General features: G+C 38.7%; 1 protein-coding gene across 2 annotated transcripts in view; it reads left to right on the plus strand.

Annotated features, from left to right (window-relative positions):
- The first annotated feature begins 4296 nt into the window (after positions 1-4296).
- LOC146464079 (protein bicaudal C homolog 1-like) overlaps positions 4297-22078 on the plus strand; it is a 35259-nt gene continuing 17477 nt past the window's right edge. The window contains exons 1-15 of one of the 2 annotated variants that reach the window (XM_085130173.1): positions 4297-4470; positions 10031-10286; positions 10397-10443; positions 10531-10600; positions 14057-14136; positions 15634-15718; positions 16488-16561; positions 16725-16778; positions 17109-17231; positions 17752-17817; positions 18631-18675; positions 19245-19354; positions 20063-20159; positions 20964-21024; positions 21338-21411. In XM_085130173.1, coding sequence (XP_084986299.1) covers positions 10148-10286; positions 10397-10443; positions 10531-10600; positions 14057-14136; positions 15634-15718; positions 16488-16561; positions 16725-16778; positions 17109-17231; positions 17752-17817; positions 18631-18675; positions 19245-19354; positions 20063-20159; positions 20964-21024; positions 21338-21411 — 1125 coding nt within the window. In that variant the 5' untranslated portion in view covers positions 4297-4470; positions 10031-10147. Of the gene's footprint in view, positions 4471-7718; positions 10287-10396; positions 10444-10530; positions 10601-14056; positions 14137-15633; positions 15719-16487; positions 16562-16724; positions 16779-17108; positions 17232-17751; positions 17818-18630; positions 18676-19244; positions 19355-20062; positions 20160-20963; positions 21025-21337; positions 21412-22078 lie in introns of those variants that run through there. The other variant, XM_085130172.1, reaches the window with a different exon arrangement.

Raw genomic sequence — 22078 nt, forward strand, 5'->3', positions numbered from 1 at the left:
GAGATTGATGCTAGCATCCAGGGAATGTTGACAGAAATATTCAGCCAGCACTGAAGAGTCAGCATTGCTCTATCAGCGAGAAAAAGTGAGGTTTGAATCTCATTGCCATTTTTTTGCTGCTGGGTAGAAGGATGGCTATACAATAAAGACACCACCTTCTTAGGTTTAGAGCAGAAAAGGGAGCGCAGGTAGAGACCACCGGCACCACCAGCTATTTTCTGGTTTGGTGGGTCCTGTTTTCACCACTCCTTTATTTTGCTGCGCATTCGTTCTGCGCATCTCGAGATGCTCGGGTTTCCTATGGGTGGTACCTACTAATACAGAGATATTTTTGCGCGGTTTAAAACCATGCGGAGAAAGCAGAACTGAGCAAATGCTCTTGGTTTCCAAAATAAAATTGGGGGTCACCGTGCATTTTTCAGAGATAACAAAGCTTCGACATGAAAAAAAAAAAAAAACGCCACACATTGCTTTGTATTTTACTGCTTTTTTTAAATTATTGTTGTTTAATTATCTCTGAAAAATGCGCGATTATATCCCTAATTTTCTTTTGGATTTCAATAGCCCTTGCTATTAAAGATCTGCTTTTCCCGCATAGTCATAAATCGCGCAAAATACCGCTTCTTTATTAGTAGACACCGTCCCAATTATTTTAGCCCTTGTGCATGTGTAATTCAATTATTCAGCCCTTGTACGTATAAATTAGTTTAGTGTATTGTATTTGATGCAATGTTTGTACTGTTCAGTAATAAAGTGTTAAAAGTCACTAAAGTGTTAAATAAAAAAATTAACCAACCAGTACTGCGCATGTGAAAAGCGAGTGCGCGACCAGAAGGTTGTTGCGTTTACGTAATCGTGGGTTATATTCGTACGCCAAAAGGATTTCACGTTTAAGTTTCCGTTCTGAAGCTTGCCACATGTTTGGTTCTATGTAATCTTCAGTGTAAACAGAGAATAAGCCTCATCGAATGACTTGTTGAGACGCTTTCCTTTTTGGTATTTTTTGAGGCATGAATACGTGACCGGAATCGGAAAAGCGAAAACGGAAACCGAAATAACAGAAATTTTTTATTTGTATCAAGTTTGTTTAGCGTATTTTCTACACTAAAGAGGATTTGAAAGAACCGTGTGAAAAATACTGGAAATTTTCCAAGTCAGCTCTCGAGGAAGAGTGATGGTAATCAAGATAATTCTCTCCAATCCGCTCCAAAACTTCCCACACGTTCTAGCTAGCATATCCTGTCATTCCCTCAATCGTTCACTTGAAAATTATATCAGTTCTGTTTTTGAAAACTGGTCTTTTGTGGGTCGTTTTATTGATACCAAACTGTTAATCTAAAAGAGTTGCCTGCCTATATGACAGTGATAAGCTGTTTATAATATTACTAAAAATCAACTGTTCTACAACACGGACATTACGTGTTTTCGGTGTCCTATATCTTAATACGCCGGATGGCATCTGAAAGTCAGGAAAACCGGATATTTTGTTAGTCGTGTGGATTTTTTTCTTTTGTGACTGACCGCAGTATTTAATTAGTTTAACATGGATAGATTCACGTACAAGAAGGATAACCTCCGGCATACTATTCACATCCTAGATAATCCTTATAAAGAGTAAAGACAGATTGCACCATGCAACAGCCGGATAACCGTTGCGTAGGAGCGTTGTGTAGTGTGTCCCAATATTCTTTCTGCTAGACAATATAGGTTTGCTGTTTTCGTTTCCTTAGAGAAAAACATCTCAGTTCTCGTTTCTAGAAGGGATATAAGTCTCAAAAAAGACCGAGATGTGTTGCCTGCGTACCGGGCATTTCTTGCGGGTGAAAAAAATGCGCACGGAATTCACCCGCTCCGATCCCGTTACTTTTTTTGGAGCGCAAAAAGGTATCAGGCCGGGTGCATGGATGCAAATACAACACCTTGGTACCGACGCTGCGGGCGTTACCGACATCGTGGCGGTGCATGGAAAGGCTGGGAGACGTTAGCGGGCAACTGTCTCTCGAATCCGCAATCAGAACGAATCGTTTATTCACTAGGAGTCCATTTTTGTATTTTTGTTCAGTTTTACTCCAGCGCGATTCAGTCGGCAAAACCAAGACTGACTCCCTTATTACTCTGTGATTCCAAACTCCAGAAAGAGACGGTTTTATAGCACTAAAGCCCGCCATCCGCCCCCTCCCCTCAAAATATCGGGAAGAGAGACTCTCTTCCCGATTTTTTGAGGGGAGGGGGCGGATGTTCACAGGCTAAAGCCCGCCGCACACGAGAGGAAACGGCTGAGCTATCTGCCTCGCGAGGCATTTTGCTCAGCTCTTTCCTCACGTGTGCGGCGGGCTTTAAAGGACTAGAAAAAAAAGGCCATACATAGTTGACCATCACATAATCTGAAGCCGGGCACTTTCTTTAGCCCCGTTTCTTGGCCTCGCATGCCCCTGCTACCGACAGTGAGATTCGCACCTAGTACAAACCTCATATTCTGAGTGTGAGTATGAATAAAATCGCCTGTTGGACCGGTTTGATAGGGAGCAAGCTGAGGTTAACTGGCCTACACGACTCCCACCCTTTCTCGATTTTTTTGATGGTTCTCCACTTGCTGCGAACATTTCTCCCGGATTTGCTCCCTGCATGAAATCCCGGCCGTGTATGATGACGTTTTGGCTTTCCTTTCCGTCAAAATGTGATGTGAAATTGGTTAATCTATATCTACACGACATTCTTTGGTCCTCTCAGTTAATTATATTGGCCGGGGAATTTCAGAGATGAAGCTAGTATTTGAGAGAGCACGTCCACTACCATATTGATATCTGAGAGTCCGGTCCATGGCTCGATGGACTTTGCGAGGATGAAAGGCATGCACCTGACCCTTTCTTGGCTTCTGGGGATGATCTCCCAGAAATAATTATAACTAATTGCACTGTATTCAGCTAAAACTTTGGCTATTACATTACTGCATTCAACAATAACCAGAAGTTAGAAATTAACTGGTTTAGGGACATAAAAAGCAAGTTAAACCTTGGTCCTGGCCGTAGAATTGGAAACTGGCTTATTATCTCACCCCTGGGACAAGCATCGAGAACGAACGTGACTGGCGATTATTATCCATGAATGGGTAACCGGCTCAAAGTAAACAAGTTTCGGAAAAGCAAAGCGGCGAGAACTGGAGTTGAGTAAATAAACAGAGCGAGGGAGTTTCCGTCCCTTTGTTTGAAGGAGGAGGAATGAACGGCCACAAATAATTATTAAACGCGTTGTTATTTAAAAATGGATAGTACGAGTACAATAAATTCATTTGACAATAACTACTGATGAGGGTCAACGCCCCGGGGGGGGGGGGGGTACTCCCCTATATGGGCTATACGGAGACGTGCCGCTGGATAGGGTAAGGTTTTTGGCCCCTCTGTCCTGAACAGGGTATATAATTTCAAGCGAGTCTGTCCCGGACCCGTCCTAGACAGGGTATGGTTGCAAGACTGTCGTCGAGTATTTGGCAATCCGAAATCAGAGACGTTAGTCTGCATTTATTTTAGTGAACAATGCTTCACGTCAATTGAGTTTCCACTTAAGGTTCACTGCTGTTAATGCGAAATTTCGGCATTTTTCGCCATCACTTCTAAGAAGTGTATTATTTTATCTGTTGTAATTGGTATTCGAGTTTCAATGCGTGGAACATCACGTCCGGTAAGTGACAGTGGGCCTTTAAATGTTATTACTAGTGCCAATAAACACTTGTGTAACACAAGAGCTAGATGTTGTCCTCTGTCCTAAATAGGGTCTTAAAATTGAGGACATTGTCCTACACAGGGTAGGTATTTAAGGTTGCTTTCGTCCTGAACAGGGTCAGGGTTTCAAACCCCCAGCGGCACCCCTTCACCCAAACATGGGTCAAGTGCCCCCCCCCCCCCGGGGTCAGCGCCCCCGGTTGTTCAAAGAGAATTGCCCTATAGCCTTATAATTTGTGTATAAAGCAGAAGCGTTTGTTTAATTTAAGTATGGGATTGTGTGAAAAACTCGCCAAAAGTTTTTCTTGCAGTACATTTTATCCGCTGCCTGATTAGCAACTTATCCGCTGGATAGAGTTATCCGCTCTTTAAACAGCCGGGGCAACATCAACAAGCGATATTAGTACGTCGGTAGCTCGGAAGTTGTTGGTGTTGTTCAGTGTAAAATACTCAAATAAATGAAAACTATCAAAATATTAGCAGATGGTCTTTTCTTCCAAATCATTCATATCGATTCACAGTAATGTTTTGACTTGCGTCAACCTATAGTCATTATATAATTAAGTACGAGTTTGTTGTGGAGGTAAACACCATAAATGACATTATGATATCAGATTACAACTGTACGTGCCTTTTACCAAAATAATTTTCCTTATTTGCTATATGCACCGGACATCTCTTGAATTATCCATATTTTCCATCCTCCTGGCCTGTTCTTCGTGCACTCACTTTTAAGCATAAGCACATCCAGGTACGTATCCGGTAGGTTGTTTGCTGGTGAAAAATCTGTGTATTCTTTCCTTCCCTTTTTGCCTTACCCGGGAAACAATTTTGCTATCGCCTGCTGCCAGCCGGTAAATCACGATTCGCGCTCATAGTGCTCCCCGAAATGTGGACTGGCTGATTCCCAAACGTTTACTCAGCAATATGGTCCTCTGTGTCCTAATACTGACGTCGATGACGAACCCCGATATGGTGTTATGTACTTTTTTGAATGTTCATTTAGTAATTTCTACTTACGACATTGTTGCTTATCATCGCCATGCATAACGCCAGAAAAGTAATTGCAACTGCTCCGGCACTCACTGGCGATGATCCATACATTTCATATTTAACGGATTAGAAGCAACTAGGACCTTAATTTTGTTTCCCTCATTCCTCCCGTGTCAATAGAGTAGCCGCGTCATACTGAAGATAATATAAACGTAACATATTTTTATTGCAAGGTATCCCTCCCCCACAGAGGTTTTTGCAGAAAAAAACGGAGAAAAAAGAATCAGAAAAGGAATGAGAAAAGGAGACAGAAAAGATGGCGCACCCCGGCGCGCGCCTATTTGGAGTCAAACCTAAGACCTTTCGATTAGTTCGGATGCGCATACAGGCCACACATTGGTATTTCAATGATCCTAGCAGTATCATGGATGTTTGTCCCATGAACCTAGTTTAATGGCCTTAGCTCCCACGAGTCTCCTGTATTTCAGAGAACTAGTAATCGGAAGGTCTTAGGTTCAAATCCTGATAGGAGCAGTCGGATTTTTTCCCTAGTATGCCTGTGTCATTTACTATTTTTACATCATTTCAACATATAGGTCATATGAGTTCATGTGGATATAATCATTAAGTGTTAGGAAGAGATATGAACTCGGAGTCATTTTTTTCTTAAAATCTAGTACGACTGTACGAACTACGAATACGGGATTTGCCTTCAAGTTTTTAGCGAAGCGCTAAGGAGAGCTGGGAGAGATACATATATCCTAAGAATCTTCATTTTACTCTCTGTGAGCGACGAACTTGACGCAGTTGTTTTGAATGACGATAGCTTGTCCCTTTCCTGATTCAAAACAGACAATATCACCTACGTTTGGAGGACTTCTTTTCGCTTGTACCATGTTCTCACAAAAACTCGTAGTAATTAATTTTCCCGCCGAAATGACACTGATTCACTCGTGCGCACTCTTTGTCTATTGGAAAAACTTGCAGTTTTACTCGTAATAGAATCTAAACGACTCTAATTTGTAACACTGTATGGTGCGAAATTCCATGACGAGATGATCAAATGTGCTATACAGTATAGGGACACTCTCCAGATCGAATTGGAATTTGTCTTGTGAATCCTGATGTCCTAAGCTTGAATTATAGGCGCCATTCTTGTTTTGTTATACGAACTGTCAGGTCTATGTGGGCTCTCAAGTCTCTTAATACCAGCTGGGTAAAACTTTCCGCCAAGCATTTTGTTTCTTTGAGTAGTTTTATCTTTTAGGAATAATTAGGAAATCCTGATCCTTACATTCAAGTGTTGAGATTTAGCAATTCTTTGTGGTACTGTTGTTTTTCGATTTCTATCCAAATTATCCTCTTAGAAAAGTCAAGGGTCAAATTTTGAACGTGATCACTGGAACAATAATGCTATTTCCTACAATGTCAGACTATACTTCCGCAAAACTGAATGGTCATTAATTTCTGTTCCCAAGGGACTTTAATAGGCATTCAGAGAACCTTACTCTACTTTGCCGGTTACAACGTGTCCTAGAATTTAATTTAGTCTTCTGTTAGTTGGCTGTGATACTTGTTTACAAATTGTCAGGTCTGTGTGACCTCTTAGATAAGTCAAACAAACAAACGGATAAAAAGAAGCAAACGTGAAAAACATAAAAAAAGGAAGGTAAAAAAAGATAACTTGAACAGACACTAAATAAATCGAATTTCCATCCTCTATCGGACTTTTAAAATGTTTATCAGTACATCTAATAACTGTTTGACAGGAGCTAAGCTCCTGCTGTTTGATCATTAATTTCTGTTCCCAAGGGGCTTTATTAGGCATTCAGAGCACCTTCCTCTACTTTGCCGGTTAGAACGTGTCCTAGAATATAGAAAGAAGCAAACGTAGGTACGTTTGTTTCGCAATTTACCAAGCTGAAGGTCAAGTCAAGCTGACTGAAGTGCATTGTAAGGCTCCGGGAAAGTATAATCTTAAAAGGTTTAGAAAACCTTTGTCGCCATACCTTTTCATACTTTCAGTTGAAGTCCTAGGAAAAGCTATCAGAGCTAATACTAACATTAAAGGAATCACCGTGAATAATACAGAAATAAAATTAAGCCAGTACGCGGACGACACAACCCTGATCCTTAACGGTAACCAAGATTCCTTATCCGCGGCCCTTGATACAATTAATAACTTCGGTAAATCTTCTGGACTCAAACTTAATGACAAGAAAACTGAAGCTCTATGGATCGGGTCAATGAAGGGTAAGAAAGAAAAACTCTCCCCCGAAAAGAATTTTAAATGGCCCGAGATTAAAACCAAAGTTCTTGGAGTATGGATTTCTACTGACCCAGCTGTCACTTTAAATATGAATTATACAGAAAAGGTGGACAAGATAACAAATATTCTGAGCTGTTGGGAATATCAACGTTTAACTTTAATTGGCAAAATTCAGGTTATCAAGAGTCTAGTCTTATCCCAACTCACTTATATTTTAACACCTCTTGCGACAAACCAAAGTTTTATTAATAAAAACAGACAGACTTTCGGTTTCTTTCAGTTCGGTCCTCTATATCAGAGTGAGCGCGAGCAGTCAAAACAATTACCTTAGCCTGCGAGCAAGCTCTCTTGGGGGTGGGGGGCGGGAGGGGGAAAGACTTTCCCCCTCCCGCCCCCCACCCTCAAGAGAGCTTGCTCGCAGGCTAGAGGAGAGACAATCCAGTGGCCAGTCTGCCGGCGGCAATATGTAACCGGGCACCAATCGTTGAGGATCGTTCGTGGGTAGCAGGGCCGAGGGGAGTGGAGGGGGAGGGGGACTGGGTGGGACCGACAAAAAAAATTGAGAAAAAGGGGAACTAGTCTTTTTTTTCTCTCACTTTTTCTCGCTCCCCCTCCCCCTCCCCCGAATACGCCTGCTACGCAGGCTACGGATCTGATGCGTTAAAGTCCCCTGGTTGTCAACAATAGGATGTACTCTAAAAATACCAAACAATTACTCAGCAATTTGTAAGTTACTTTTAGGGATTACCAAAAGTTTAGCTCATCTATTATGTGCAATATTACTAACTTCAGTTAGTCACTTATTTACGAATACATTTTCTTTCCAGCAAAGACACTTGTCTTACGGAAAATTTTTTGGCAGGTTTTCCTATTTATACGACCAAAATAAACTTGTCTAAGGCCAAAAATCTGTCAACAAGAATTTGCAACTCTGAAACTTTCCCTTGTCCGTTACAAATTAAAAAAAAAATCCAATTTCTCTCCTTTTGTTGTCTCAGTCCCTGATGGCAATGCAGGAGGTACTGCTCAATATTTTACACTTATAGCCTGACACCAGAGGCCAGTTTTCGATTTCACCATGCATGAACAGGCTCCGAAGTTGCAGTACCATTGGCTATTCACTTTAGGAGGTCAAAAGGCTGTAGGTCAGTAGTGATATATCTTTTTAGCACTAATTGACTATTCTGACTCTTGATGAACAAAGCTGGACATTACAAGGCCATTAACACATTCTCCTTTCCTATTCTTGACAGGAAATAACACAGACCCTGCCTTGAACTGACTGAAAGTTCAAACTAAGCATGTTATTTAGCGCTGATTGATCATTCTGACGAATCACGACTCCAGTTTAATGCGTTTCTCAAAACAATTGACCTCCTTTATTTAAAAAAATTATTCTCTGCTCGCCTTCGATGCGGTTCATTTCCACTAACTTGCTTTTTTCTGCACAACGGCCGGTCAGTTCGCTCTGTCCTTCGAAGTTCAGTGAATTCCTTTTCAAACTAGTGAATGTATAAGTAAGAGCACGGTAAGGATGACCGGGCCAGTAACTTGAAAACTGATTTCATCAGTTTCCCGCGTTCAGTGGAGCGAAAGTGAGCGAGAGCATTCATGTGCAGAGGTGTGCAGCGGCTCAGAGAAGTTATGACCAGTTGCTGTTGTATAAATATTCATTCCTGTAATTGAACTAAGCGATCTGGAATGTAGAGAACGCGAATAGAAACTTGTTTGCTTAAACGGGTCGCTTCACGTCCATAGTTGCTGTGAAAGAAGGCAAGCCACCCTAACCGTCCGCTTCACAAGAGAGATGGAAAGAAAGGTCACTGATTTGATTCAGTTGCTACCCCGCAATACTAGAAACGTCTAAAAAAATATATTTTGTTGACGGGAGCGAAATGAAACTACAAGCCCCGGAATACCAAGAGGATTTGGGGGAGGAAAATTGACGGAGTTAATTAGTTTGCTCACTAGTAATTGAAATCACTAAGGAAATCTAATATCGCTTTATATGTAAAGCCTGATTAATAAAAAATTTTCACGTATATCTGTTAAAGGATTATCAACTAGATGTCGAAAAGAAGTGAGTGGTTTCATTTGAATTTTTTTCTTATGCGGAACAAAGAGTTATTTTTGTAAGCGGTAATGGTGTATTTACATACAAAAATTGAATGCAAAACTCAAGTGAACCATACAGTCCAAGTGTTCGTATTTTCAGGGGGTTACAGGCGATCAAGAGAAGGTCTTGTCTTGAGGAGGGCCGGAATGAACAGATAACATGGGTGAACTATAATAACGCGCGCTTGACAAAAATCACTACTGTATCGATAAACTGACTCAGCAATAGATATAAGAGGAACTGAAGAGGCGATAAAACGTTTAGCCTCAACAGGCAAAGTACTGTTTTAACTGATTTGGTGTAGTACTAGGTCAGAGGATTTTGAACTTTCATGATAGTGAAGATCAACTCCCAAAATGATCTGTTCGCTTACTATTTTAACCACAAGTATGACTTAATACTGCGGATTTGAGAGCTCTATATTAGATGCTGAGAAGCACTGAATAGTAAATCAAACAACAAATACCGATACGGAACATGAAGGAATTGTTCTGTGACCCATATCGACGCCTCTTAGCAAAGCAGTGAGTTAAATATTTGGGAAAAGTGCTTTGAAATATCCGGCGTTGTTTGGCTGCTTTTGTTTCGAACGGACTCATTGGTTTTTTCGCGTGATCAGCCAAGCGGGAGTCCATTGAACCGAGTACAACTAATAAATATTTTACAATGGGCTAAATTAACCCAAAACAAAAAGATGTTGTGCGGCAAATTATAGGCAAATTTTATGCGTCGGTTAGGAAGAAAGAAAAGGAAGAGGGGTTTCCTCGGATCCTTTTGTACTCGGCGTATTGATTGTCACAGGTTCCTAATCATGTCAATTAAGTTGTAACGGCAACTCACTGAGAACCAATCAAACAGTGATTTTTCGATTGCGAGGCGTTACGATTGGCTGGTCGCTTTTCCTTGCCTAATTGATACTTTGGTGTTAAATAGGGCGTGTCTGACGTCACCTTCAAACACGTGATTGGTCAAAGAGGATACCGTACACCGCAATACGATGCAGACCGAAGTTAGACCCGCTCACTTATTCTGGCCTGGCAGGTCGTGATCATGAAGATGGCGACAGGCCTTGAGTTCTGCGAGGACGAGGGAGATTTACTCGCCGATGATATTAACGAAGAGCGGGACCCTAACTTTGTAGAGGAAAGATTTCGCGTGGATCGCCGTAAACTGGAACAAATGCTACAAGGTCAGTCGCGGCCGAGACTCGATCGAGCGAATTTTTATTTACTCTTGATGCATTTTGCTTAGCTAATCATTTGAGATTTATGCATTGACATCTATGTTTGCGATTTCTAGCTGCCGTAGAGGGATGTGGGCAGACGGGAGAGGAGTTCTTCCAGAAGGTGAGAGGAGGTCAAATTATCATTTAATTCTTGAGATAATTGCTGCTGGGTTTTAATAAATTGTTTTGCGATGGTGTGCTTTCGTAGATTATGGAAGAAACGGCGACCACCATAACGTGGCCCTCGAAACTCAAGATCGGAGCCAAATCAAAGAAAGGTGAGCCCGTGCACAGTGTTATTGTCTTTTCACTGGCCCTGAAACGCTCGTCCGTTGAAGATTGGAGTAGTCTTTGCGCTTGGTTGGCAGGGTAGTGTATTTTTTTAGCACGGGTCAGATAATCAAAGTATTATGAGATTGAAGTGTGGACTGGGGTTGTTTTGATTCGTTTGACTGCTTACCCCGCTGTTCCACAGTGATTTTATTTAACTATAAACTGCAACAAAATTCGCCATCATTAAGTACCTTAATAATTTTCGCAAGTTGGAAAATTCACCGAGACTCAAATTGGCAGTTCCTTTAGCACGCATAGAGCCTTGTTTTGCTGATAATGATAGTAGCGACTGCTTTTGTGTTTCAAGAATAATTTCTTTTGTGGTTAATTTCCTTTGTCTGGAGCCTTTCTTCCTGTTTATAAGCAAAGTGATTACAGCTATTTTGTTTCGAATAGCTGTTTCTTGGGGCGATTTGTGAATTTGGCGATGCGAGACGTAAATCTTGTTCCCTTCTCGACTGCGTTTTGACCCCAACACACAAGCATTTCCGACAAGTTTGAAATAAAAACTGATTTCTACTTCTACTGCGGGCAGTTCATATATATGATCACTTTCGATTTCGCCGATCCAAACTTTAACGTAAGAAGAATTACCCTCTGGTTTTATTTTTGTATGTGTCTGTTTTGCATTTTCTTTTCCATGGCTACGGCCATCAATCGGAGCGTAATATTATTTGGTTGTGTTCCAACATTGTTTAATTTCAAACTTTTTCTGCTATTGTATTCTAACATGTCTACGGCAATTAATTAAACTTTGTGACTGATACAGCCGAAATATGTTTCTGCCGATATCTTTGCCGGTAATGACACGCTCTGCGAAATTTTATTTTGCAATCGTCGACGCTCTCGATTTTGTTTTGGAGGAGCAAGTCACCCGTGTTTATCTTTGAATAATACATGTTTACTTTTTTGAACGAGCATAAACCATTGCATCTGTAAAAATTTTTATTCACTCAAGTTAATAAGCGTGCGGATGGTGAAACTGAATTATCCTCGCCAGTTTCTTTGTAAATCCATTCAACGAGGAATGTTCCAACCGGGAAAATTTTAACGAGACGACACGCTCGCTGGAGCGAGTCACGCACGCTAATCACCTTGTGCTCTTCGCATGAGCAAGCTTTTGCTGCTTACATTTTCCAGCACGGACGTAATAACCCCTTATGTCTCGAAGCAATACGACAGCAAGCGAAATTTGGCGGAAAGAGAAATCAACTACGCTTTTATCTCGCGTGTTTTTTTAGGTGAACATTAACGAACGTTCACACCACGGTATTAAATTGTTTTCAAATTGGTCCAAAAGCACGAATATTAGACAATCGGTACTTGGCCGTTTATTTGTAAATTCTCTGGTGAAATCGTGTTGTGTGGATTATTTGATTTAAGTTTAATATGATTTATGCGGAGGTAGTAAACAATGGACGTTATTGCGTCGTTCGACGATATTTTATCAGCGTTCGGAAAGTGACTAGGCACGTGCCAAATGTTCATTTCATGTTCGACATGAGATTAGATGTACATTACTGAATTTCTCTTTGTTGGGTTTGTAAACCATTCAAAATGGTGTTCGAAGTGCAACAAAAATGGGTTTTCAAAAGATTGATGAAACTAGTAAGAGCATGTTTTGTGGTTTATTTTAGACTACGTTGTGTTCAGTGCGAGTCACATTGTGTGCATGATACACGGTTTAACATTTGTTGAGAAACATGTCATACTCGTTTAAAAATAAATTTTACAATATAGCAAGTAGGGAAGTATTAGGCAACAACATGCAATAATTTAAGCTTAAACTACTTCAAAACTTCCTCTTTCAGTTGTCTCTCACATTCCATCTGAGAAATGTTTTTGTTTTCAGTTGTTTGAAATGATAGGCCACAGAGATTGGCAATAAGAAAGTCTTTTGCTCCAGAGGTAGTGCACAATTTGACAACAATCATGTTTTGAAGCACATATATTGTGAGAGACTAGACTTATTGTCTTGGTAATTGCTTCCTTTCAAATGACATTGTAAAGTGACCTTCATAAGCGGAAGTTCAGTGGGAGATATTATCTAAGGTGGTGGGTTGATTAGTATATATCCTGAATTGTTGTAAATGAAATAACTTAAACACAATGTTGATTTATGAAAAATAATTTACTGAATGAGTTTGAATTTTGCTGGTTTCCTGACACTAGTGTAAACATGTATTATCACTTAAATGCATATCATGAGAATTCGTTCCCAGTTCTTTTATCCTACATATTGCAAGCTATAACAATTTCATCAACCAATCACAAACAAGTCATAGCAAACCTTACTTGGTTGAGGCAATATTGTGAAAGGAAACATTCTAAAAATATTTATTTTCTGCTGATTTCAATCTATTTTATTGCTCACTGATGACTGACAATTAAATGACCAATGGTCTTCCTAGGGAAGTTCCCTTTGCTTTTAATTGGGTAACTGTATGAACATAACCCTGGCCAGAAATGATTTTTTTTACTGTGAAAAATATCAGGAACTGTATGTCTGTATTAAATTTCAGGAAAACAGTACTTTGTAAATGCACAGGCTACAGATAGGCATGCATGCGTACAGACAGTGAAACATGATGTTTGATATTTTCTTGTACAAATTTGGTCAACAGTAATATCATTTTTTCCGTAGCCCGTTTTTGCTTCCCTGTTGACTTATTGCAGAACCCTTTGTCATTCGATGCATTTTGTTATTGAAGTAAAGGTGATGATAATTATAGCTATCCATTAAAAATTCAGTCTATACACATGTAACAGCCTCTTTCTGGATTTAATACAGTGTTGTAAAGAAATTGCATCACCAATGCATGCCAGCTCTTCTTTGGAGCTGTCAAGTAATGGTCAAGCTACCATTGTGAATAAAGAGATATGTTTGGGCAGCTTTCGTGGCTTCTTATCTGGAGTCTAAATTTATGCTCACAATTATTGCTGAGTAAACAGATTTACCTGACCACCTGTGCCATATTGATATAAGCCCCTGGCTTTGGCATCTGTGCTATATTAACAACATATTTATTAACAGTTAAGATCTTGTTAGCCCTTGAGATAAATACCATTATTTTCACCTTGTGTTTATATCTTTACATTGACTGATTTGTCTGAATTTTGCTCATGTATGATTAGCATTGGGGAATTTGACACACCTACACTGTAAGTGTGTGGACAAAGATGAGGAACAGGACTTAAGCACTTATTAAATTATGCAATATTATAAATGTTTTTGTGTAAAGCAAGTCAGACAGGACAAGAATGTACTAATTGCCAGTTACATGTACCTGTTCTTACTGTCCAATTTATCAGCAACCAATAAAATGGCTGCTGCCTTTAAATTCAGTTGCTTGCTACAACTTAACAAATTAAATCCACCACCTTTTCCTTTTGTTTTGCAGATCCTCATATTAAGGTAGCAGGCCTACCTGAGTCTGTAAGACAAGCAAAGGAAAAAGTCATGGCTGTTTTGGATACAAAGGTATAATGAGAGCAAGGAAAACAAGTCAGAGTAAATTATGATTACTCTGTGTTTCAATAACATGCAGACTCTGAAGTTCAAGATTCAACCAACCATTTCACTGCTGTCAATCACTGTAGTGGACCTTCAAGAAAACAAAAATGTTTAGGTCAATGTGGTCAAAAGGTCAAGTTAGTGTGCTGTGATTGGCAGATTTTGATCCACTCTGTCAGTTTCTGCATTTTTGCGGTCAGCTAGTTGTCACCTTAATTATGATTGACAGAGATAAAACACTCAAATTGTTAGTTAGAGTCTCTATGTTATTGAAAGGCACAGTAATGTACAATACTGTGATAAATACATTCCTATAAAGTGTTAATTGGGTGCTTGAGAAATCCAGGGTAAAGACAACCAGCCACTTACAATGGCCCCTTGAAAGTGCACTGATCCCATGGCCAGCAGTCCTTGTACCTCAGCTATAAGTCCTACTGAATGAAGCTCTTATCATAGGGCATATAAACAGTGGAGAATAATGAAGAGCAACTTAATGCAAACGAGAACAATTTGTGTCTTACACTTGAAGCACAAAGTTAAATACATACCACACAGCCAAAGTACACTGGAATGTTAGCAAAGCATCTGCTTGGCCCAGGCTAGGTGTAGTCGCCAAAATACTCTGACCATGTGGATTAACTGGTCTATGTTGTTAAGCTAGTCAGTGGTATTTAAAGGTGCAGTGGTGAGGGCACTTGCCTCCCACCGATGTGGCCCAGGTTTGATTCCTGGTGTTTATGCCACATATGGGTTGCGTTTGTTGTTGGTTCTCTCCCCGGCTCTGAGGGGTTTTCTCTGAGTACTCCAGTTTTCCTCCCTCCACAAAAACCAACATTTCCAAATGCCAATTTGACCTGGAAATAGTGGATGTGAGAGCCACTCTGTGAAAGCCACTGAATTTCCTATTTAATGCTTTAGCTCTAGAATATACCCTGATTGTACAAAATGTAATGGTCTAATAGGGCATTTACCACAGAGGGCTGGGCCCAGTTGCTCAAAGCCTGATTAAGCTAATCCTGGATTAATGAGAATTTGGATTCGAGTTCAATTATTTACTAAACAATAAAGATTTTTAAAAAAAATTTCTGTGCTTCAGTTTTGACTTTGGTTTTTCTTTACCATTGGCTTAAAATTAGATAATTTTTAGAAACATTTTTAATGAGCGAGCTGAAAACCTCGGTTGACTTTTAATTGTGGATTAGCGTTAATTGGCTTTCAAACAACCAGGCCCTGATCTTCAATAGAAGGGTACTAGTTAAATTGACTTCTACTCCACAATAACATGATATAAAGTAAAGACCTGATGATGAGCTAGTAAAACCTAAAAAATTATGGATTCCACTTTATCTATATAAGCACTATTGTCTCTGCGTTGTTGGGTTTAGGCATACGGGCATAGATTTTGGCTTAATATTAATAATTATTTTTCAACTGAAGGCAATTTTGGTTTACTTCATTTCTCAGTCAAGTAGAGTGACACTAAAAATGGATGTATCACATACTGATCATTCACATATAATTGGAAAAGGAGGAGGAAACATCAAGCGAGGTAGGCACCAGCTAGTAATAGTTCTCCAACTGTTTTTTTTTTTTTTTGGGGGGGGGGGGGTGGGAGAGAAGAGGGGGAGAAGCGGGGGGGTATGATTTGTAAAGTCTTACAAAAGTTCCTAAGAGCACAAATTTCAGGAGGCCAGGGTCAATGTGGTGAAATGGTAGTTTCCGTGGTGGGCATGTCAGCTGTTATCAGGCAAAAGCTTCGAACCAACTAACTACCTTTTGTGGCATCAAGAAATACATAATCTGCCTAAACAGCAGGGGCCATTTGTCCTCCACCAAATTCCTAAGAAAGTGCAGGGCTGCCAATAAGTAGCTGCCAACATACTGTTATACATGGCTAGAAACCTAGAAACTACAATGAAGATAGCAGCTGGCCACTTGGATTAAAAAATGGCTAAAAGACTACAAGATTTGTTGACTTACTTAACCCTTTAATGTCTAATATCAAAGAACAAATTCTTGTATCTTGGCCCCTTATTTTTCTTATGAAAGTACTGGGGAGAAGTTATAAAGTGACAAGAAATTCACTTAGGATGATCATATCCTTAATTCTCATGACCTCAGGGGTTGAATAAGCATTGATATTACAAGGAGAATTTTGATGCTAATCACTGTTAGGGCTCAAAGGGTTAAGTTTATTACTAGCTATGTACCTCATTGAGCTGTTCTTCAAAGCTTAATGACTATAGCCCTCTGCAGAGACAGTTCACTATTTAATGGTATACCAAACAACATCTGGTAATTATGTTCTTTTGTTATAGTTATGCAGGACACTGGATGTCACATTCACTTTCCTGACTCAAACAGAGGAGCAACAAATGAAAAGAGCAATCAGGTATGAAGACCTGTTAAATTGAACTGACTCTTGTTGATTTTGGATAAATTATTTAGGTTTCTGACTAGGGACAGCAAACAATTTAATTATGGTTGGTACTCTAATTTTCATTCAAAGTCTGAAAAAAATATATGTATATATTAATAATGCCTTTTGCTTGCAGGTTTCAATTGCTGGTCAACCCTTAGGAGTGGAAAGTGCTCGGCAGCAGATAAGGGTGACAACATTTTTATTCTTGCTTAGATCAGTATTTGACTTTAAGCCACACAGTTTAATTGCCCACTTGGCCTTATGTACGTGGTGGTTTTTAAAATTGCTCCTTCCTTCAATTCAAAAGAGACTAATTTTGTCCTTTTGCTTCGTGTGGTTGTTATATTTAGCCATACTGGGAGGGGAAACGAAATTACCCAGTATTTTTATTCTTCAAATTCATTGTATGCAAGCGGTGTGTACAGTTTCACTTTGCTTCAGTGATTGTTAATTTGATTTTAAAATAAATTGTGGCCTGTATGGACTTACGTTTGGTAACTGTTCCTTTTTATATCAGGATTTGCTGCCCTTGGTTCTGACATTTGAATTACCGCTGAGTGGACGATTACCCTCAGATGCCAGTTCACCAGCTATCCAGCAGATAGCACAAACCTGCAATGTCACAATATCTTTTAAACAGGTTAGCATCCAGTTATAATTAAATTACACTAGTGCCATAAAAATAATGAAAGATTGATCTCCAACCAAGAGAAATACTGGTATACTGCAGTACCTCCACTGTGAAGAAGTCAATAACAACATTTTAACTAACTAAAGAATATTTTTGTTCAATGAAGGAATTGAAAATTGTTCTTGTGCAGTTGTCACGCAGAAATCTTTGGTCACTTGCTCACTCTTAAGGGAATACAGGAAAGTTAACCATGAGAAAAACCCATATGACCTGATAATTTTCTGAAAATTTCGGAAATCTTTAGATAGCTTACAGAAATCAGTGGAAAATTGCCGAGATCTTTAAATTGATTTTTGTTTATTGAAGAAACAACGAATAATGTGGTACATCATAACAACCTGAGATGTGAAATGTTTTCACTTGTAATATACATAACAAATTTGAAACCTCTTTCAGGTCCTCTTGTGATACAAGGACATGATGGTTTAATTTACCCATTAATCTTCTTTTATGTAATATTTTACTCCAGAGACCAAGAGCTGGTAGCCAGACAGCAATCATCAGAGGCTCACAGCAGCATGTTGGTGGTATCAAGGTTTGTTCCTTTTCCTCCCATTGTGTTACATCTAAGAAATTTATACAATTCAAAATTTGTTAGGTGATCATTATTTTGCATAACAGGTTCTGTAGCAAATTTATGATTAATTTCTTGGCACATCTCAAATCACTAATAATTAGTGATATTGTATACATGTATGTAGTTCCAGTAAATATCCATACCTTAAACAGAGGGGTTGGAAATTCTAGGGGTATGGGGAGAGGAAGGGGGAGGGGGCATCCTAAAGGAAATAAAGTTGATTTGGAGATGGGAGGAAGGAGGGTCTAACTTAAAATTCCTTCTATGATGGCGGAGAGAGGGGGGTGGTAGTGGGGTGTGGACATTTTCACAGGTTAAAGAAATTCTAGGGGGATGATGGGGAGGGGAAGGGGGAGGGGGCATCCTAAAGGAAATAAAGTTGATTTGGAGATGGGAGGGAGGAGGGTCTAACTTAAAATTCCTTCCGTGATGGCGGAGAGAGGGGGGTGGTAGTGGGGTGTGGACATTTTCACAGGTTAAAGAAATTCTAGGGGATGATGGGGAGGGGAAGGGGGAGGGGGCATCCTAAAGGAAATAAAGTTGATTTGGAGATTGGAGGGAGGAGGGTCTAACTTAAAATTCCTTCCATGATGGCGGAGAGAGGGGGGTGGTAGTGGGGTGTGGACATTTTCACAGGTTAAAGAATAAACCAAGGTATAGATATATGGGTAAGGTTTTTAAAGCTAGCATAAGTGCTGGGATCACAAACATCCAGTTATCATACTTTTCCAGAATTCTTAACCAGTGAAATCTTTTGCACATTATTCTCAGGATGCCATTTCTCATCTAGTGGAACATTTCACAGCTAAAATAGCTGTAAGTATACCTTTGAATAACAATTAAAAAAAATTAAATGCTTTTTAAATGGTTAACCTTCGTGAACCTGCAAATAGAGAACCTAATAAAACAATGCGGTTCGAGAAATAAGGGCATACATTAACAGAAAAAGTAAAAAAGCACATGTAAGATTACAGCACCAACTTTTATAAAGTAATATTTACACAGTACTGAAGTGACTTTGAATTACATATACAGTGCATAAATAGAGGATATTACATGATGGTGTGAAGATGTCAATTTGATTTTTTATTTTCTATATATATTTTAATTTTTTTTTGTATGCTCAGAACAACAACTTTTAGTGTGCAACAGAGTTATGATTAATAATTTATTATTTGTATAATTTTTCCTAGTTTTGATGCACAGACATAACGATATTTGATACAATTTACAGTATGCTCATGTGGACTAGATAAATTTAAGAGCTGTAGCATATGAGGTCAAGGTTGTAAGCTTACACTTATCACTGTCTCATAAAGCAACTCATTTTTTAAGTTTAAAAAACACTTATTATAAAAAATAATGTATTTTATGTTTGTCATCAGTCATCAGTCCCAGTAAATATGCAGATAGACATTGCACCTCAACATCACTTATTTATCATTGGGAGAAATGGAATAAACATCAAGCAAATCATACAGAGGACTGGAGCAAAGTGAGTTGCCGAAATTTCATTAAATTGCTTGTTCCAAAGTTCTAATGGAGACTGGGGATGAGTTTTTAAATTTTCATTTAATCAGTCCATCACAAGAAAGATCACATTAAAATTAGTCAGTTTATTAAGTTTGAGGTTCTGTCCTTTGATTGCAAACATGTAGAAGGCTTTCCAAAATCAGAAAAATTAGAGACTATGGATTTGGGGGATGCCAGCTCAAAATTAGAGATATTTGTAAGGAATTTGGGTGACCTTTGCAATAAAACATAACCAGTTTTGGTATACTTAATTTTTATGTGATCTTTCTGGTGATGGGGTTCATTTCTTCATATTTTTTTGACGTATAAACTACGGCCCAGTCCCTTTGTGAACTTCGGAACAGGCAATTGGGTCAGCCTAAAAGAAACATCCAGATATTGGGGCCTTCTTTTTCTCTAACGAATCAGTACCTAAAGCTATATCTTTGTATTTTATCCCTTGAATTTGTAATTTTATTTTTAGAAGTAAAACCAAATCCCTTCCTGTAGTATCATTAAGTCTTCATTCCATATTTGTAATCTACGCAAAAATAATTTTTTATTATTTGTAATTTTAATAGTTTTTTGGGGGGCAACATTTCACACTGACGACTTAGTACTGCACATAATTATGGTAACATTTAAATAAGGTGGAATATAGAAGTTTAATTTGTCAATATTTCTTTTTTAGTATTTCATTTCCTGATCCTAATGGAACACAAAGAAAAGGCACAGTTTTTATCACAGGAACAGTTGAATCAGTTATTCATGCAAGAGCACAGCTCATTGTAAGTAAATAACTAGACAAACACTCCCTCTTTCACCCCGGCAAGGTAAATTAAATGAGCCACAGCCCAAAGATCACAATGTTGAATGTCTTTTTTATGCTTGTTGTATGGAGAAAGGCTTGATGAATAGCACAAATCAAGGTTGGCATGAAATTTTTAAATTTTAAATAACAAGTTGACAATGTGTTCAGAAATAAATCCCCCATGCCCAATTTAGCAAGATTGTGATGTTTTGTAGAAATCAGACTTCACTATCTAGAGGAAATGTAATAAAAGATTATTATTTAACTTTAGATCATTGACAAATGTAGTTCCCCAGTTTCGATTGGCTAAGATAGCATAGGATTAATCAGCCATTACACCATGCTCTAGAAATAGAAGTCATTAAATCGCCTTCTGGTTATTCTTGCAAAATGAAATCAGCAAGATCTAGCAATATTTCTTGTCTTTTTTTGTAAGACAACTATTCCACCCATGGGATGATGTGTTAGCTATCCATCATCGCACATCCAGCACACGTTCAGAGAATAGTTATTGTTAAATATTATTGTGCCATTGACTGTTGAATTATGAAAAAATATATGTACACTGGTTTACCTTCTAAAATACATGTAAAATGGGAAAAGACATCTCTATTTTTAAGGGGTAGACAAGACAGGCTTGAGAAGCTATATGAGAAACTCACCTAAGAGAAACTTGTGAATGTCTTTATTTGTGCCGATTGTAAAAAAGAAGCTCTCTTCTTTGCTTTGATGCTATTTGTACCATGACAGTCATTTTAACCACTGGTATATATTGTTTCAGGATTGTCTTCCCCTTGTACTGATGTTTGACCTACGAGAGGAGGATGGAGATGTAGATAACAGTAAGAATTTCTGCTAAAGGACCAGCATATATTGTTTTTGTCTTCTGTGTTTTCCCCTGGTATTATATTTAAATATTAGATTACAATCTTAGCCTGTTCCAGCTTGTCGTAATAGAGGAAAACAAGATGCAGTTCTTAGTATAGAACTTTTTAGGTATCATATTTATTTTTCATGTTCCAAGGTACAGTGATTAATGTATTTTGCATAGAGGAATAATGCTACATTGTATGAGATTTATGAGAAACTAGACTGTTTTGTGCCAAATGTGTTTACATTATTCACCTGTGCCTTGTTTTTTTGTTTCACTTTCAGCAAAACTAAACAAAATAATGGAAATGTATGATGTTTTTGTGAGTGTAAAACCAAAACCCAAACAACCTAGTAAGGTAAGTAAGAAGATGAAATCTTCTTGTGTGTAATTGTCTGCTATCGATTTTTATAAGTCAATAAGGATTGTTCAGTTCCAGAAAATATGCATACTCCCCCCAAGGATGGTTTTTTGTTTTGCACCCCCCATCCCCCCAGGAAATTCCAGTTTAGCTTCATACTTTGCTTCTAAAATTTTGACTTAAAAAGACACCCCACCTCCTAGGAATTTCTGATGACCTTCCATGGGGTGGGTATGGATTTTTTTCTGGAACTGCACATTGCGCAGAACAATTCTGCCTTAGTTAATCAGTGGGCCATTATTGGTGCATTTATGCACTATGTTGTGTTAAGTTCAATGGTTTTAGAGCTCAGAAGAGTTCCACTGTTGTTACTATAGGGAAACAGACACAATGTTTCAAGTGTCTTTGATAAATGGTCATCCAAAAGAGACAAGTTGATTTATAAGGCTAATAATTATTATTGTTTTGTCACTGTATAATTCTTTCTTGCTGTTTTCTTACGTTGTCTCTCTACTGTTCTCAATAATAAACCCTTTATCTTGGGACAAAGTTGCTGTTGTATGTATGGATATACAAGTATACCTCCATCAAAGTCGCGCATTGACTTTTATGAAAACCACAAATACTAATTTACCTCTGTGGCGTTTGTTAACAGTTCTTTTGG

This window comes from Pavona decussata, unplaced genomic scaffold (assembly GCF_977016875.1).
Source record: "Pavona decussata unplaced genomic scaffold, jaPavDecu1.1 SCAFFOLD_169, whole genome shotgun sequence".
Taxonomy (NCBI): Eukaryota; Metazoa; Cnidaria; class Anthozoa; order Scleractinia; family Agariciidae; genus Pavona; species Pavona decussata.